Source organism: Ceratotherium simum, chromosome 16 (assembly GCF_057802395.1).
Source record: "Ceratotherium simum simum isolate JZ-2026a chromosome 16, ASM5780239v1, whole genome shotgun sequence".
NCBI classification, from domain to species: Eukaryota; Metazoa; Chordata; class Mammalia; order Perissodactyla; family Rhinocerotidae; genus Ceratotherium; species Ceratotherium simum.
In genome coordinates this window covers 17609780-17628775 of record NC_141915.1, presented here as the reverse complement: position 1 = coordinate 17628775, position 18996 = coordinate 17609780, and the positions used below count along the sequence as shown (strand labels likewise).

The window sequence follows — 18996 nt, the reverse complement described above, 5'->3', positions numbered from 1 at the left end:
AAAAAAAAAATTTATGGAATACATGACATGTAATTGTGATTTTAGACCAAACCAACCTGATAAAAGGTATTAAAACAGAGCCAAGGGAGTAGACTTAGGGAATATGGGCTTTCCAAAATGCTGGAAAGCTGAAGGGAGAGAGATATATGGCTCATTGACACCTGGCAACTGACTGCTTTTCTCTAACTCCCCAATCCAACAATGATGTGGTCTTAATGATTCTGAATTTAGAAAAAACAAAAACAAAAACAGGAAAATCCAATGTTTGTAATTATTCCCTTAAATATAGATTATTAGAGAAAGTTGTCCTAAAATTGTGATACAAACCCCAAGTATAAAAGGGTAGTAAGTATGCCAAAAACTGAGTTCAAATTTTAGATCCACTGAGACCATTCTTGTGCATATTTAGGGGGGTCAAGGGAAGCCCTGCTGAGTTATGCTGCATCTGTACCTGCCTCTTAGGGCCATCTGACTTCTGACTAAGATTTTATATACTTGGCTAATTAAACTGGAAATTTATACTAACCTTACAACGTAGATATGTGTAGTCCCTCTCTACCAACCTATAACCCAACAGAAAAGTGCAGTTGGTGTCAGAAAGATCCAAATCCTATCTCCAGTTTATCTCTATTTTGTATTTATTGCCTAAATTATTGTCTATAAGTAGGCAGAGTGTAAATTATAAAGAGTCCTGCCTCTGAAGTCTTATTTTTTAAAAAAGGCCCATTTTAATTGGTCTCAAAATATTTTCCCCAATCAGAGAGGTCTGTTCATTTTAAATGATTTGCTGAAGTCTAACATGGTGAATAACAGAATCAAGAAAGGGAATGGAGGGGCTGACCCAGTGGCGTAGTGGTTAAGTTCGTGTGCTCTGCTTCAGCGGCCCGGGGTTTGCAGGTTTGGATCCCGGGGGCAGACCTATGCACCGCTTACCAAGCCATGCTGTGGCAGGCGTCCCACATATAAAGTAGAGGAAGATGGGCATGGATGTTAGCCCAGGGCAAATCTACCTCAGCAAAAAGAGGAGGATTGGCAATGGATGTTAGCTCAGGGCTCATCTTCCTCATTAAAAAAAAAAAATGAATAGAAAAAAGAGGACACAGACAGCATGAGACGTGGAACATGGAGAAAGAATCCGTGGATCCCAATTTAAAGACAAATGATGTGGGACTGAGTCATTTCCCATACCCATGGCTAAACTGGGAGACAGACATCAAGTGAGAGGAGGAAGGCAGGATGCAATAGTTGAGAGTCAGTCATGAATACTTAGAATGGTGAGAGTTTAAAGCCAGCTATAGGCAGACACAGAATGGAAGAAACCATAGTAATCAGGAAGGTTAGAATGGGAAAGTACTTCAAAGATAACAACCAAGCCACCTGTAAGGGAGCAAAACTGGTAAGGCTAAAAGATTTCAGTGCAGAAATGACACAATCTTAGAATATTTGTATTTACAATACTGGGTTGTTGAGAGAGTGTACAGTAAAGTCTGAAGCACTGCAGAAATATTGGTTACTTCTCTTGTTATAAAAATGCAAAGTTACAGTGCCCTTAAGAAATCATCTATCCCAACTTCTTAATTTTACTGATGGAGAAATTAGGCTCAAAGGTAGAATGACCTATTGATCACAAAGTAGAATGGCTGTAAGAACACAAAAGTGGCCATAGAAGACAGCGGAACTCCGAAGAAAGTTCAGTACTGAGGGTAAATGAGCTAGTTACAAGAGGGAAGGAGTAAGGACCTTAGTGACTACTGACACGCAGAGAAAGGGTAGAGAAGAGAAGACAGCTCCCTACTGCTTTCTGATGGGGAATGAAAGAAAGGCAGGTATCTGTTTTCTTATTTTTTTAAAAACTATTACATAAGCAACTGTTATGTTCAACAAGCATGTCGTGTTGGGTGTAATCATAGAACTACTTTACTGGATTTTTTTTTTTTTTTTTGGTGAGGAAGATTGGCCCTGAGCTAACATCTGTGCATCTTCCTCTATTTTGTACATGGGACGCTGCCACAGCATGGCTTGATGAGCTGTGTACGTCCGTGCCTGGGATCTGAACCTGTGAACCCCGGGCCGCCCAAGCAGAGCACACGAACTTAACCACTATACCACCCAGTTGGCCCCAAGTATCTGTTTTAAAAAAAACAAACCACTTGTGCCTGCAAAAGCAGGAAGAGAAGGGGATACTTTCTGGAGGCATTAAATATATTTTCGGGCAGAGAAAGACATAAAAAAGGTACACAAAGTGTATGTGCCCTTCTGTGATGTTAAAGGAATGAATTCACATAGAGAGCTCACAAAGATGATAACAGTCAAGCGATGACCTTGAGACTATTTCTAGAGTGGTGTCTGAATCAAAGAAATTGTTAGAAATGCACTCTCCAGCCCCACCCCAGACCTACTGAATTAATCTGCATTTTAACAAGATCACCAGGGGATTCATATGCACATTAAAGTCTGAAAGCACTACTTTAGACCACGTCTATTCTTTCCCTCCTCCAAAATTTTGCTTCTTCAATTATTATTTCTCTCATTCGTTTTTGTTATCCCTTTTCACACACTGGTTCCCACATACTGCCCTAACCGCCAGAAGGCCTTCTCTCATATTTACAAGCCCCCCACTTCCCGATACCACGACATCATCCGATTCTTTCCTTTTCCTTGTCCCCCACATCAGTCCCCCACATCATTAAGTCCTGACAGCTTCACTTCTGAAATATACCCCGAAATTTATTCACTTTTCCTTATCCTCACTCTCACCCACCTGGTCCAAACCACTATAATCCCGACTACATGACCACAATAGCCTCCTAAATGGTCTCCATATTTCCTCTCTTGCTGTTTTACAATCCATTCGCAAAACACCCAGAGGGAATTTTTTTAAAACAAAAATTAAACCATGTCACTTCTCAACTTAAACCCCCCAATAGTTACCTCACTTAGAATAAAACGCAAACTCCTTACCATGACTTAGCAACCTATATAAGCCAGTTCTCTTTTCCTCTACAAGATCTATTCCAGCCACTCTCACCTTCTTTCCAAGCTCAAGACACACTGACTTCTTTCTGTTCCTCAAAAACACCAAGCTTTCTCCCATCTTAGGGCTTTTGCAATGACTGTTCCCTATGCTGGTATGCTCCGTGCCCAGATCTTCACATGGCTGGGTTCTTCTTGTTACTCACGTCTCAGGTCAGATTTGTCCTCAGAAAGGCTTTTCCTGATGACCCTATCAATCACTCTATTCTATGTTCTTCAGAGCATCTATCACATCAGATAGTTTCTTGTTTATTTACTCGTGTGTTGTCTGTCTCCCTCCACTAGTATGTAAAGTCCATGAGAGCAAGGACTATGTCTGTCTTGGTCATCACTGTACCCCTAGTGCTTAAAACATACTTAACATTTAGTAGCTACTCGACAAACATTTGTGGAGTTCATGAGTGTCAATTTTCTCCTTCTCTTCACTGCCCAGCTTCTTGAAACTGCCTTCCCTTCTTGCCATGGTCTGATTCCCTTCCATCTAGCTCCTTCCCTTCTCCAATGTACTTGAGAACATTCAACAAACCCCTATTCGGGAAATCCAGCAGCCTCTTCTCAGTCTTCATATTCTTGGACCTGTTGCTGTCTGCAGCATCTGACACTGATGACCAGCACCTACATCACAACAGAGTCCTGGCACTTGCTTTTATAGAAGTAGATGTTTTATGGAAATAGATATTTTCCAGAATTCTTTGCTCAGACCTGTTCTATCCTTTTAGTCTCCCTCGGGGACTTCAATCATTCCCAAGGCTTCAGCCATCTGTACTATCATCACTATCACTTTTCTAGATCATTCTCTTCCCTGAGTTCTAGGATTATTTCTGTATGCTTGAAACCCAATTTAACTGGACAGTGCCTTGAGATTAGGCACTTTAAAGCCAATGTTTCTCCTCTTCATGGTGGCCTCTGAAAAGAGCTTCTCTTACTGACTTATTTGCATGAACCACCGTAGCACTATACCAGTTACCAGGCTTAAAACCTTCAGTAATTTTTTGTGTGTGTGTGAGGAAGACTAGCCCTGATCTAACATCGGTTGCCAATCCTTCTCTTTTTGCTGAGGAAGATCGGCCCTGGGCTAACATCTGTGCCCATCTTCCTCTACTTTATATGGGACGCTGCCGCAGCATAGCTTGACAAGTGGTGCATCAGTCTGCACCCAGGATCCGAACCTGCAAACCCCGGGCCACCAAGGCGGCGCACGGGAACTTAACTGCTACACCACTGGGCCGGCCCCCAAAGTAATGTTTAATGATGAATCCTCCCTTGCAGATATGTTGCCAAGTCCTACAGATTTTTCCTCTAGGATCTCTCTTACATTTCTCCTCTCCTTTCCATCTCTATTGTCACCATCCTCTTTAGGCCAAATTAGTACCATCTAGACTGCTATAGCTTCATACCTGGTCTTCCTACCTCTCCTCCTTCCACTTTCACCTATTTAACTAAATTAATCTCCTAAAGTGCAGCTTTACTTCACATTACTCCTCTACTCAAAAATCTTCTTGACTTCTCATTTCCTACTGAATTAGGACAAACTCTCATGCTAGTATTCAAAGCTTTTATCATATACGTCTAATTCTAACTTTCCACATTATTCTCCTTGCTTCAAACTTTTATGTGCCTCAGGATCACTAATTTAATGCAGATTATAGAGACCATCCCCAGAGATTCATATTTAGCATATTTTAAATAGGACTCAGGAATTTGCATTTTTAACAAGCATCTGATGATTCTAATGCAGATGGACTTCAGACCACTTTTTGAGAAACGCCATTCTAGCCCCTCCCTAAGACTCTAGGTAAAGTAGCCTACCCACTGCTTAGCAAACCTGCCCTGGAGCATGTCTAGAATGTTTTCCACTCCAGTCGCACTTCATTCAAAGCACATCTCAAATGCAACTTTCTCTAGGAAGGTTTTCATGATTCCCCAAACAAGATGCAGCAACTCCCTGTTTGGAGTTAAATAATATGCTTATATATCTCTTAAGACATTTACTTTACTTCACTTTGTATTACTTATTTTATTGCCCTACTAGACGGTAGTTACTTGACATGTAGTGTCTGCAATTCCTTCCATGTAACGGGCACGGAGAAGCATTTGACTGAACGCTGTGGAGGTCCAGAATGCTTCACAGAGTATGCCTTCTGGGCGCCACCATCAGAATAGAAACCTGGGATGGATGGATCCAATTCTGACTCAGCATGCAATTTTGAACATTCTTTTAAGTCAAGACTTAGGAGGACTAAAATTTTTCATCTACTTTAAGAAGAGCAAAGCATGTTTCAGGCTTTTGTCATTCTTTTTACAATAGCCACCAACTTATGATAGGAGAAATGTAATTCTTTTCTTCAAAACAAGTCTGATCTTCAACGGGCTAAAAAAGAGAAATGTGATTTGAGACCCACTGAAGACTATTTAAATGGTTCACCAAGTTAAGAAATAAAGGGCTTCACGATACTTGGTTTTCATGACAGATAATGATGTAATATGTATTTAGGGTTGTAAGCAAACATGATACACAACTTACGTCCATTTTAACTGAGAATTTACATTATTTTGGAGATGTGAAATTTTCACTTCTGGAGGAATGCAGTCAACTGTCAGCTCCAGGATACTTAAAAGAGAACGCCTGAGTTTAAATAATGTATTTAATTAATATTATTTGAAAATTTTAACTATTAAAGAGAGTCTGATCTAAGTACTTATTGGTTTTTCTGCTTATTACACCTATTTAGTAAAAAGGGAAATGCAACATGTGAATATAACCTACTTCCTTTAAGAACCTCAGGCGAAAGATCAGTCCCTTATTCAGTGTCAGAGATGTCCTCGAAGGCTATCAAAAGAATAATTCTCTCTTCTCTTCCAAAACCCAGAAGATCATATTAGGAAATGTTATGTCTTAGCAGGAGTGGATCTTAACCAGAATCACCTGAGAAGCTTTTAAAAGTATAAATGCCATAACCAGATTGATGCCAAAACAAAATTAGTCAGGAAAACACTAAGAGAACAATGTGATAGGACTAGCCCTACAAACATTAAAATACTATAAAAAGCCTCAGTAATTAAAATACAGAGTGACTGGCAGATGAACAAACAGATGAAAAGAACAGAACTGAAATTCCAGAGGCTTTAGAAATGATAAAAATGGCATCTCAAATTAAAGGTTAGGGAGAGGATGGTCTATTAGGAAAGACAGGGGTCAACTGGGTAGGCTTCTGGGAAAAACAGTTAGATCCATTCCTCATACCCTATGCTAGGATAAGTCTAAATGGATCAGAGATTCAACTATAAAAATCAAAACCCTATAAATATTAGAAGAAAAATGGAAGAATTCTTTATTTTGGTGAGGAAGATTAGCCTTGAGCTAACATCCATTGCCAATCCTCCTCTTTTTGCTGAGGAAGATTGGCCCTGGGCTAACATCTGTGCCCATCTTTCTCTCCTTTATACGTGGGATGCCTGCCACAGCATGGCTTGATAAGCAGTGCATAGGTTGCGCCCGGGATCCAAACCTGCAAACCCCAGGCTGCTGGAGCAGAGCACGCAAACTTAACCACTACGCCACTGGGCTGGCCCCAAGAATTCTTTTATAATTAGAGAAAAGCCTTTCTAATTAAAAACTATAAAAGATTTCAAATTTGACTATACAAAAGTAAAAAATTCTGCAAAGCAAAAAAAAAAAAGCATATCACAGATAAACAACAAACTAAGACAAAATTTGCCACTCATATCCCAAAGGGCTAATTTCTATAACATGTAAGGAGTGCCTGGAAATTGATAGAAGACCAAGAAGAAAAATGAGTAAAGGATATGAATAGGCAGTTCACAGAAGTGATGCTCAGCCCCACTCAAAGTAAGAAAAATATAAACTAAAACTACAATGAGATAGTTTACACATCAGATCGTTTACCTATCAGATTAGTAAGAATCCAATTGTTTGATAAATACACTGCCTTGATAAAACTAAAGGGAAACAGGTTCTCTAGATATTGCTGATGAGACTGTAAACTGGTATAATCTCCAAAGAGGGCAATTTGGCACATATATCAAAATTACAAATGTATATTTTCTCTGACTCAAAAATTCTACTTCTAGAAATGTAACTTACAGGTATACACGCACATATGCAAAATAATGTACGTACAAGATTATTTATTGCAGTACTTTTTTTAATAGAAGCTTGAAAGCAACCAGAATGTCCATTAATAGGGACCAGTTAAATTAATTATGGTACATCCAGACAATGGAATACTATGCAAATATTTTTTTAAACACAGAAATTCTTTCTGTATCAATATGGAAAGATTTCCAAGACATATTAAGTGAAAAAAAAAACATGCAGGGCCGGCCCGGCGGCGCAGCAGTTAAGTTTGCATGCTCTGCTTTGGCGGCGCAGGGTTCGCAGGTTTAGATCCCGGGCGGGGACCAGCGCACCGCTTGTCAAGCCATGCTGTGGCAGGCATCCCATATAAAGTAGAGGAAGACAGGCACGGATGTTAGCCCAGGGCCAATCTTCCTCAGCAAAAAGAGGAAGACTGGCAACAGATGCTAGCTCAAGGCTAATCTTCCTCACACACACATACAAAAAAATGCAGAACAATATGAATACACTAACACCTGTGCAAAAAAAGGAGGGGAAAAACAATATATATTTGTATTGGATTGTAAAAAAAATCTCTGAAAGGATAACTAACAGCTAATACTAATAAAAAACTAAAAAAATAATTTGGGGATGCATGGGAATTAGATAGATGGAGAACAGGGTAGGAAACAGACTTTCACTGGATACCTTTTTATATTTTTGATGTTTAAATTTCTTTTAATTCAAAGAAGTCTTAAAAGTAAAAAATAAAAATACAGATAACTAGGTTCCATTCTCAAGGAAACTGGTTTTGTAGGTCTGGAGCAAGCCTAGTCCTATATATTGTTTGTAAGAGCTTAGAGCCACTACTACAGAATTTCCTAAGTAAATCGTAACAGTTTCCCGTCTCTTTTCATGGCATTGACAAATATTATTTCTAGTCTTTGTTTTATGTTTTATTTTTAACAGAGAGAGTTTTGGTAGAGAATACATTAATAACCCTAAGGGGATCTGGAAGCTAAGAAAGAGTAGATGCAATTGCAAGAGAGGTGACAAAACGTTTCCAAAACATCTGCCTTGTCTGTCATCTCAGCAAGCAACCTACACTTCTCTTCTCTTAGAAAGAACACCTTTAGCATAAACACTCTTCATTCAGAGCTATCTGATCTTCATGGCTGTTGATTTAGGTCGTAATTTTGATTTGCCTACAAGGCTGGGCAAATCACAGGCACTAATTTGTGGCTTTAAAACCATAGCTAGACTCTTAATTACCAAAGAGTCAGGTTCAATAAAGAGGATTCATTTGGGGGATTGTAATAAAAAACTATCACATAGAGTTCTGTAGTCAACAGTTTAGGTAGAATCATTAAGTAACTAACTCCACAAAACATCCATACTCAGGTAAGGTGGTGTCTTACTATTTTTCCCAGGTAGGGGCAGAGGAGGAAAGATATGTGAAATACATCTGCCCTAATTCTTATCAGTGATGGTCAGGACATGGATCTTAGATACATCATTTAAAAGATCATTAAAGCAAACATCAAAAGCCAACAGAACGCTTATGATCCACAAGAAGTAGTATGTTGGCCCTTTTCCATAATTGTTTACAGAAGCTTCATCCTTACTTCACTTCACTATCTTAATATAATCACAAAGGAAGGCAAATTATGCAGGACATATGGCCTCAACAAGAAAGATCATTCCAAGCAGTAAGGGAAGAGAACTAACATTTACTGGACAACTGCTATGTGCCAGGCACTATGCCTTACATTTTTATGTTTAATTCCTTATTTGATTTGGTGATCAAATAAGGGGATTTTGCGATCCCCACAAAAATCCAATGAGGAATATATTTTAAATCCCAAACTGAATCTCAGACAGGGTAAGTGTCTTACCCAAGATCAGAGCTGTTAAGTGATAGAACCAGAAATGAAACCCATGTCCACCTAACTCCAAAGCCTACTTTTTTCTACTACATTCAGGTACCTCTCTTAAAACAGGAGCATTTAAGAAGTGAAAAAAGAGGTAAATATGAGATAATTTAAATGCATTTCGCAAAGTGAAACCTCTGCATTCATCCACTTAACAGGCATTTAAGAAACAACTATTGTGTCAAGCGCTGAGCTATATTGTACATGTTACACTTGAACAAACTGAGAGGTGAGCACTTAAAGAACCTGTCCCAGGCAACACAGTTGTTAAGTAACGAGAAGGTTAGAACTCAGACAGTCTGACTCCAGAGACCATGCTCTCAACTACCCTCTACTGCCTCTCTAAAATTCAAAGACAAACATGAGTGAAGCATTAGTGTTGTCCACTGCGGTGAAAAAAATTAGGCCATTTTAATTCCACACAAACAGTCTTGAAAGGCGACTGTTGGTTGAGTGATTCCTAGTAATGATAAAAAAGGGAAATGTTTCTTTTCTCAAAGCAATTTCAGCTTTATGCATATTTACTTGGAATATGGATAGTATTAAGTAATAAAGATTCTTAACTGCTTTGATAATAAATATTACCTTATATTTGTTTAATGCTTTTTAAGTTTTCCAAAATGTTTTCACATACATTATTTTAATCGATATAACCATGAATAGCTTCCCATCTTTATTCCTAGAGAAAAAGCCAAAAGTCCTGATATCCACCTAACATCCCTCACAGCTCTGCCTTTCTAGCTTAAATTGCTACCAATCACACTCACAGAATGTATGTTTCAGCTACACTATTCTCTGAAGATTCCACCTTTGTTCATGCCACTGTACATCATGCAATTCCCTTTGTCTGGTATGGTTTTCCCTATTATCCATCTGGCAAATTTCTACTGCTTTTCCAAGAGCTGGTTCAATTATCTTCCCCATGAAACCTTCAGCTCATTGAAATAGTCACTCCCTTTTCTGTGACCACCAAATTCTTTTTTACACATCTCTAGCAAACAATTTATTACAATTATTCATGTGCTTTTTTCCCCCCAACAGATTGAGCTCCCTGAGAGTAGAGACTACGTCTTTCTCATCTTTGTATCCCCCGTGCCTGGTGGAGGAGGTAATCAGGAGGACGTGACTGCTGGCTGACCGAAGATCTGGACCCAGGCAATCAGAGGCTCCTCACCCCCTCCCCCGTCCTTGGACTGTACACTCTGCCTACCATTCCCACAGTGGGAGCCGTTCCAAGGACAGAGCCTTGAGAGAGTAAGGTGTTGTTGAGACCATCTGGACTGTGTATGTGACTAAGTCCAGTTAAAGCCTCTACATAAACTTTTAAGATTCTAGTGGGCAGGTGCAAAGATCTCCTTGTCTTGCAGCCGCCCAAGACAAGCCTTGTAAGTAAGTTCTTCTGCTTATTAAACCTGCCACCTCCCAATGTGGAGTGGTCTGCCTCTTTCTTCTCTCTCTCCCTGCCCTCTGAGAGTATGGGGGCCAGTTTACAAACAACAAGGCCAAACTCATAGAAGGTATTCAGTATTTATGAAATGAATAAAAGAATGAATTACACAGACTACCAAACTGGGAATTAGAAGACGTAAGTCCAAGTCCCATAGCAGAATGGAAAGCTCATATCTTAGTTTTTTCAGCTGTAAAATAAGTAATTTCCAATTCAATTCAACATTTATTGCAATGACTATGCTTCCTAAATAGTTTAACAGATGGGAACATTCTGAGAGTTCTTTAGAAGGGTCACAAAAAATCTAAATAATTGTCATTACCTCCTCCATCATGTCGTCCTGTGTAGCTGAGATTTCTCCTTTGGTTGCTCCACTGTGCACCAGGTTCCGTAGTCGTATACAGAATTCTCTCATCTGTGACAGAAACTTATTCAGCACTCCAAACGTTACCCAAATTCAACTGTAAATAAGCCTAATAGACCAACGCTAGTCCTATTTTGAAGTATAACTCAGCCAAGACCCGGGACAAAGTTCATAAAAGCAAATGTGTTCTTCCCCAACCAGTCCACTTAAACACATAACTAAAAACACTTTCCATAAGAAGAAAAAACACAGGTTATTCCCAAAAAATACTAGATGGAACTGCTCCTGTTCTGCAACTGATGGTACCCTCTGCGACAAGCTGTACCTGGGTATAGGGAAAATATCTGATTCCATAATGCCTATCACTCTTAGAAAAAGCAGGAGACTGAAGATGATTATGCCACCAAATCACTCTTACAGATTTTTATTTAGAATTTTACTGGTGGTCCACTTCTCCTTCTCTGCCAAATCATTATGACCATGGCTATACCAATCTCCAATACAATTTTCATTTTTGTGGTTTTCAATTTTGAGAGACGCCTAAGATAAAGGTGAATCTGAAATTTAACCACAGTGCTCAAGAGGATCTTGCTCCCATCTGAAATGGAATCCAATGCTATACTATTAACGATCTTTGCCTGTGGATAAGAATCCCTCGAGTTTCCTGGGTGGAAAATAACCTACTTTTAACATTGGCGAAACACATGTACAGTTTATTTTAAAATGTAATCTTTCTCCCAGGGATGACAAATCCAATTTTAGCCTCACAGATCAGGACAGCAGATTCTGGCAACTCCCAGTTCTAAAAAAAGATGTCTGGCTGGCAGAGCAGCATCCCTATAGGATTTATAATCCTCCCTGGGAAAATGGGTTATGTAGAGAATGATTCACTAAGATAACTGAAGCAATAAAGAGCAGTTCAGTGACTACATCAAATCTTTAGTGAGTGGATAAACTACCCTGATGTGGTTTGGGGAAGCCTCTGAACTCAGCATAATCTTTCAGGAAGTCTTGCAAATAGATTTTTTTGGAACGAAATACTAAAGTACTAGTACATAAAGGTGCCCCAGCCCACCTCCACTAGAACCAAGTGAGTGGCACAGTACTCAGTGTGCTGGTGGCCCATATTAATTGAGCATGGGACTTTCCTTCCTGAGCACCCATAAGAAAACATTAAAATCAATGGAAATAAAGGTGGAAGAGCTTTGAAAAGAAAAAAAAGAAAAAAACACCCTAACCTCAATTATTTTTGAAGTTAATATGTAGCTACACTGTTTTTGATAGACACCGAGTAGCCACCTTGTACATAAACTGTGTACACTGAAATGCTCAGGAATCCCCTTGGAAAATCAGCTGGGAGTTTTAAGGTAAGTATACTAAATTCAATCCCACCCTGCTCCATATGCTGTACCTTGTGATTCAGAATATCATTCATCCTCCTGCTTGCCTCTGTTGTATAAGATTCAGGGAAGCACTTCTTAGGGATAACACCATATTTTTCTAAAAGAAAACAAATTTTAGTGTTCAATAAGGTAAAAGTATACTCCAGCATCAGAAACCCTGGCAAAAATAGCTATTGTTTTAAAAAATAGCCCATTTTTTGCTGGACTAATTCAGAAAAAATCTTATGCTTCATATTATTGAACAGGTTATTTAATCTGTATATTTATTCATCTATTTTAGGATTAATTCTATTTTTTTTTTTATCTATCGTACTTTGTAAAGTGCTCAGCATGATGAGGTTTTCCCAAAGGACAAAACTTTTTTGAATGAGGACATTTTCAAACAGTTGCAGTTTCAATGTGTTTCCTGATTACATCAATGGACAAGAGATACATTTTTTCATAGAAAGTTAATTCTACTTAATACAATCTTTTCTTCTCCAACCCACCCTTCACAGTACCTATCTCCTTACCTCTCATTTAAGAAAGGTACTTTATACATAAGAGTGTGAGATAAAGGTTCTTATAGCTAACTGTATACCCTTCTGGGAAACCTATTTTACTCTGTACGTAACCACCAAAGAAACGGCCTATGCCTAACTACAGACCCTTGCTTGATCATGCTGAGTTTCAGTTCCATTAGAGAAAGGCTCTTACCAACAATATTGACAAGCATATCCCATTGTCCACCATCATTTGCAGGATTTGTAAGCAAATACTGCACCAGCCTCCCATCTTCAGGCTCCTTTTTCTGGGCTGTGTCCACAAAAGCATTTAAGAAGAAATAACAGCGTTCAACCTAGAGTAACAGAAGTTAAATAAAATTAAGGGAAAAGAAAACTAATACCTTTATTGGTATTATCAATATAACAGGAGTCTTGGAACTACTGTAGATCCAACATAGTAGGTTATTTTTTTTTTTTTGAGGAGGACCAGCCCTGAGCTAACATCCAATGCCAATCCTCCTCTTTTTTGCTGAGGAAGACTGGCCCTGGGCTAACATCCATGCCCATCCTCCTCTACTTTATATGGGACGCCGCCACAGCATGGCTTAACAAGCGGTGCGTCGGTGCGCACCTGGGATCTGAACCGGCGAACCCGGGCCTCCGCAGCGGAACGTGCGCACTTAACCGCTTGCGCCACCGGGCTGGCCCCAGTAGGTTATTTTTTTAATTGAGTATAATTGACATAACATTATATTAGTTTCAGTTGGGTTTTTTTGCTTTTTATTGAGGTATAATTGACATTATAGTAGTTTCAGGTGTACATAGTAGGGTTTTTTTAAAACTGAAGTTGGTAATTAAATATCAGTATCTGGCTTCATAAAACTATCTGAAGTTTCTTCTTATATCTGTGCGTATACATTCCAATAGTTTATCCAAAGCACAGCATTGCTTTATTTTGAAATAAAATCTGATATTTAGAGCTCTCAATCAATAAACATCTAATGGACACTTACATAATACACATTTTAAAGATTAAAAAATGGAATAAAATTATTTACTGTTTTTCAGACAAGTACTAGCTAGAGCAGAGGAATTAGTCCTAGAAAGACCACATAACCTACACAAAGCTGCTAAAAGGGGAAATTATTGAAAACAAAATTAAAAATTTTAAATAAGTTAAGAAAGAAACAAGAAATAGTAGGTTGAGTCAGTAGACTTATTATTTCACTGCAAAAAGTAGCCATCTACCAACCAAAAGCAGTTCTGCCTTTGAAAAGAGTCAACTTTTGATAGTCTGGAAATCAGAATAAATGGTATCCCATCTATACTGGAAGGGCAGACAACAACCGAAAAAGCAAGAAATGAAGAGACAGTCCCTACCAAGGCTGACATTGAAACAGAAAGAAACTTGCAAGATCATTCCCATACCTTGTCCCAGAAAAAGAGGTAAGACTGACTAAACTCAAATTCTTCAATATTTAATTTTTTCATGAATGGAAGTCTCATAACATTCAGACAAGAAAAGATCCAGCATCGCCCTGAAACAAGAAAGCAAACCAAGAAATTATGATGAGTGTTCACATAGATTACACTGCTCCAAGCATACTTCCCAACACTGAACCCACGACAAGGTCTTGGACAAGACTAAATCAGAGCAAAAAGATTAAAAAAAACCCAATGAAACAAGAAAGGTAATAATTACTATTTGCAATATATATGCAAAAATATATGTTAATATCCTTAACATATTAAAAAAAATCTTTTTACTTATCACATAAAAAATCCATTACAGAGGCTGGCCTGGTGGCGCAAGCAGTTAAGTGCGTGCGCTCCGCTGCAGCGGCCCGGGGTTCGCCAGTTCGGATCCCGGACATGCACCAACGCACCGCTTGTCAAGCCATGCTGTGGCGGTGTCCCATATAAAGTGGAGGAAGATGGGCACGGATGTTAGCCCAGGGCCAGTCCTCCTCAGCAAAAAGAGGACTATTGGCAGATGTTAGCTCAGGGTTGATCTTCCTCACGAAAAAAACAAAAAAAACAAAAAAATCCATTACAAATCACATTAGAAAAATAAATGAGCTAGAAAAATGTGAGCAGAGATCATGAATACATCACTCAATGGCTAAAAAGATAAAAATGGCAAAGAAACATTTTTTAAAGTTCATCATGAGACACCTGTTAAGCAAGGAAACATCATTTTTTAATTGCTAATGCCCAATATTGGCAAGCACTTGGGGAAACGGCATTATTTTTTTGTGTGTGTGTGAGGCAGATCAGCCCTGAGCTAACATCCATGCCAATCCTCCTCTTTTTGCTGAGGAAGACTGGCCCTGGGCTAACATCTGTGCCCATCTTCCTCCACTTTATATGGGACGCTGCCACAGCATGGCCTGACAAGCGGTGCGTGGGTGCGCGGCGGGGATCCGAACCTGGGCCGCCAGCAGCGGAGCATGCACATTTAACTGCTACGCCACGGGGCTGGCCCTGAAACAGCATTATTTACACTGTGGATAGGGACCTAAACAGGTACAAAATATCTGAGGGTGGTTTGGCAATACACGGCAAAAGCTTTAAAAAGTCCTTCTCTTTAATCGGGAATATGTGGTATATGCTTCAATATAAGGTGACTCTAACATAAGTCAATTCTGCATTCTCCCAACGACAATTCAAAAAAAGAGCTGTTTAGCTAACTAGATTATATAAACATTTAAACATATAGATAATAATAACTGTCTACCTATAACATTTAACTTAGAAATCCAAATATATACAGATATTTAAAACCATGTTAACATAGTAAACTGATGTAGAAGCATTGTTTTTTCCACTTTCACAGGTCATTTTCACACTGATTCATACTCTTCACATGCATTTTGCCATCGGTGCCTTTGCCACCATTAGCTCCATTCTTTCAATCAGAACACATCACTTTTCCTCCACCTAGTATGTTTGAGTCACAGCAATGTGTTGAATCCATGCATGATGCTGTCCCTGAAAATTTTATGCCACACCTCAACTATCCAATCACATTCTTCATTTGTCCTGTAAGTGGATAATCACAAACTCCAAAATGTCACCATTTCCTGTACTGACTAAAGTGATCTTTAGAAGGCCTATTTACAATGATATCCAACATTTCCATGTGAGGTCATGTCTTAGGAAGATACTGTGTTCAAATTTTTCGCCTTTTTAAGAAACTGATTCAAGCAAATGATCTCTAGCACAGACTGAGGTCATTTCAGAGTAACGTCTTTGCCAAATTGTACTTTGCTTCAAAATTTATTAACTGAGAGTATACATCATGAGAATCTCAGTAAAGCTTCAAATATAGGGTAACTCTCTCTTTGCTGAGGAAAAATTTAGAGGGGAAAAACTTGACTTTTATTTGGGCATAAATTCTGTACTGATGTGAAAATATGTTCAAAACGTATTGGTAAGTGAAAAAGATACGTAGGTTACCCAACAATATATAAGGTATCCTCCCATATTAAACACACACACACACATACAGAATAAAGATTTAACAGAAAAAATATTTACTTGTTGGTATTTTGCAAATATTTTACACTGAGCAACGATAATTTTGTAGCAAGAAAAAACAATTAAAAACAAGTTAACTATAGTGTTTTTTGAAAGTCACTAATGACTTAGCATAGCTCATCTTTACCTTAGGTTTATCTATAGTCCACCTCTCTCATATACACTATATATTTCTAGTAAAAGGAATCTGGATAAACTGTTAATGTGAAAACTGCATGAAAATAAACTACACAGCTCATGTGCTATTTGTATCTTTTGTAAATAAAAGTGACAATACAGAATATATAAGACCTGATCTGTTCCAGATGAACATTTCTAGGTGTTTCCCTAAGAGGTCACTGCAATCTGAACTATGTAAGACCACTACAACATCATTAACCGGATCATTTATAGCCTGTCAGTCCATACCACCCCAAGCAGCTTCTACTGTGGCAAAACATTAATTATTGCAACGTCATGATTTTTTTCCTTAAAATTTAAAAATCAACTTCACTGAGGTGTGATTTACATACAATAAAATATATCCACGTTAAATGTACACTTTGAGTTCTGATTGGCTCTAAGCAAGCACTGATCTGCTTTCTGTCAAAATTAATAGACTGGGAGTAGTTTTAAAATGGACAGACTTTAAAAAGTCCTTTTAGTACAATTTTGTTGTGAGAACATCCTCCTTCTTTAGATTCCTGGATAACCAATCTTTTACTGTAGCTGTTTTTCTGACAGTGGTGCCAGACAGCAGACAGCAAGACAAGAGCTCTTGACCAGTAAGGCATGAGAACTGAATTCTCTTCTGTATTACAAACCAGTTTATTGGTGGCAACTGAGCCCATTAGCACATATGCTCAAGCTACAACCAAAAACCATATTTAAAAATAACACTTGACATTTTGATGCAATTACATTATACCTTTTCCATTTCATACATCTGTATATAACCTTCAGAGCAATTTTGGGGGGTTCTCTAGGGCACGACCATTTTGCATGGTCTGTTTTGTCCCAAGAGCATATATCTGCAAGACATGGGCTGCAATCACATAACTCCAGAACAGACTACAGTGAATTATATTCAAACAGATGACCGTGGACTTGTCACTTTAGTGCTCAAATCAAATATGCTAACAAGCCACAGAACACCAAAACAATTCAGAGTAATGTTCTTACACCTGCCTTTACCTCAGCCTGTTTTCTAGGAATTGACTACAAGTTCTTTCCATACAAACCTCTGCTCCCTTAAGCCCATTCTCAAGAGACCAAAATGGGATGCTGTCAGGAACGTCAAGTAAAGTAAGCAAGAATTAAAAGTACCAAGACCTCACCTGAGCTCTTCTGGTTGGTGACGGGCTTGCCTTCTTGAGGCACAACGTGCTGGAACACGTGCTGAGCACACTGTACCGTGGCCCTCTTCAGACAGATGTCCAGCAGGTCGTGGGTGGTCCCGACATTCTGGGCAAGTACGAACTGAGGGTCGGAATTCAGTTTCTGAATCACAGCAGCTACCTTCTCCGAATTCAGGCCTATGGGAAGACCAAACGGGATGATTAACACCAAAAACAAGCTGAGGAGGGCTGATCCCGGACTCGCCCCCGGCTCTAACTTCAGAAGAGCATCCTGAGGTGACCATAGCAGCGGAGCAGCCCTTTACTGGCGTCCTCCTCCAAGACGCCGTCTCCCTCCAGGCCGCTCCAGCCCGCTCAGAAAGCTCCATTCCCGCCACCGCCCCCGGTCCCAGCCCCAGCCTTTCCCCGCCGGCGGGCCTCCGGGGCCCAGCTGAGCCCCCACGAGGACCCCGGCCAACGTCGGCGGGGAAGAGCGACGCCTCACCCGCGCTGCTCATGGCGCCCACGCTGCCCGGCGGGGGAACGGTAGTTTCCCGGGGCCTCAGGCGACCGCCGGGGTTGTACCGCAACTCGCTGCCTGGACAGCCCGACCTGCCTCTCGCACCCCGAACGCCGGAAAGCGGAAACCGGCTTGCCGGCTGTGGAGGGTTGAAGCCGCGAGAAACGGGGTCCGCGGAGGGACAAAACTCCCGCCTCGCGTTGCTGAGTCAGCGCCTTCGAGGCTGGTACAGCCCAGAGGAGGGCCGACGGGGGCGGGCTGGTGACGCGCTCCGCTCCGCCCGCGCCCCCGCTCCAGGGCGGGTCCGGAGGCGGCTCCGACCCCTGCTCCCCTTCTTCGAAGCACGTGGTCCGCCCGGGAGGCGCCGGCGCCCACGGCAAACTGTGATGCCGCTTCCTGGCCAGTTGGGCGCCGTCCCGGGATCAGGTCCGCTCCGAGTGGGGAAGCTGAGGGGTTGCATGCTGTGCCCAGAGCCCGAATTCTCTAGCATTGGGGAGTTGACCCCATTACGCCTTTTCTGAAGCCGAAAGAGGACTCAAGGCAGTAGGACGGAGCTGAGGGGCCGCATAATTAAGCACAGGGCTTAGGGTGGGTTGACTCGTCACAAAAATGTACCTAAAGGCTCTTCCTATAGACATTTTGTGCTAACCAATCACTGCATCTTCCATGGCAACTCGTTGCTTGCATTCTCGTCAGAACCAAGTTCTTGTATTTGAGGGGAAATTGGAAACTAGCTCTTTCCCACGCGCTCAGAAGCTACTACACGGTTCTACAAATATACATCTGCTCTTTTCAAGAAAACTGCCCATTCTGGGCTTAATTAATGGAGTCGATGAGTGTCTTCTACCTAGCCCAGCATGTATTGTGGGGTTTAACCAA

At 40.3% G+C, this 18996-nt stretch overlaps 1 protein-coding gene across 2 annotated transcripts in view; it reads right to left on the bottom strand.

Moving 5' to 3' along the window:
• Positions 1 to 18302, bottom strand: part of BLMH (bleomycin hydrolase) — a 46734-nt gene extending 28432 nt beyond the window's left edge. The window contains exons 1-6 of one of the 2 annotated variants that reach the window (XM_014789728.2): positions 18103 to 18302; positions 17598 to 17795; positions 14170 to 14279; positions 12953 to 13094; positions 12265 to 12353; positions 10812 to 10904 (exon numbers count right to left, since the gene is read on the bottom strand). In XM_014789728.2, the coding sequence (XP_014645214.1) occupies positions 10812 to 10904; positions 12265 to 12353; positions 12953 to 13094; positions 14170 to 14279; positions 17598 to 17795; positions 18103 to 18115 (645 nt within the window). In that variant the 5' untranslated portion in view covers positions 18116 to 18302. The remainder of the gene's footprint in view (positions 1 to 10811; positions 10905 to 12264; positions 12354 to 12952; positions 13095 to 14169; positions 14280 to 17597; positions 17796 to 18102) is intronic. The other variant, XM_014789729.2, reaches the window with a different exon arrangement.
• Positions 18303 to 18996: the final 694 nt, after the last annotated feature.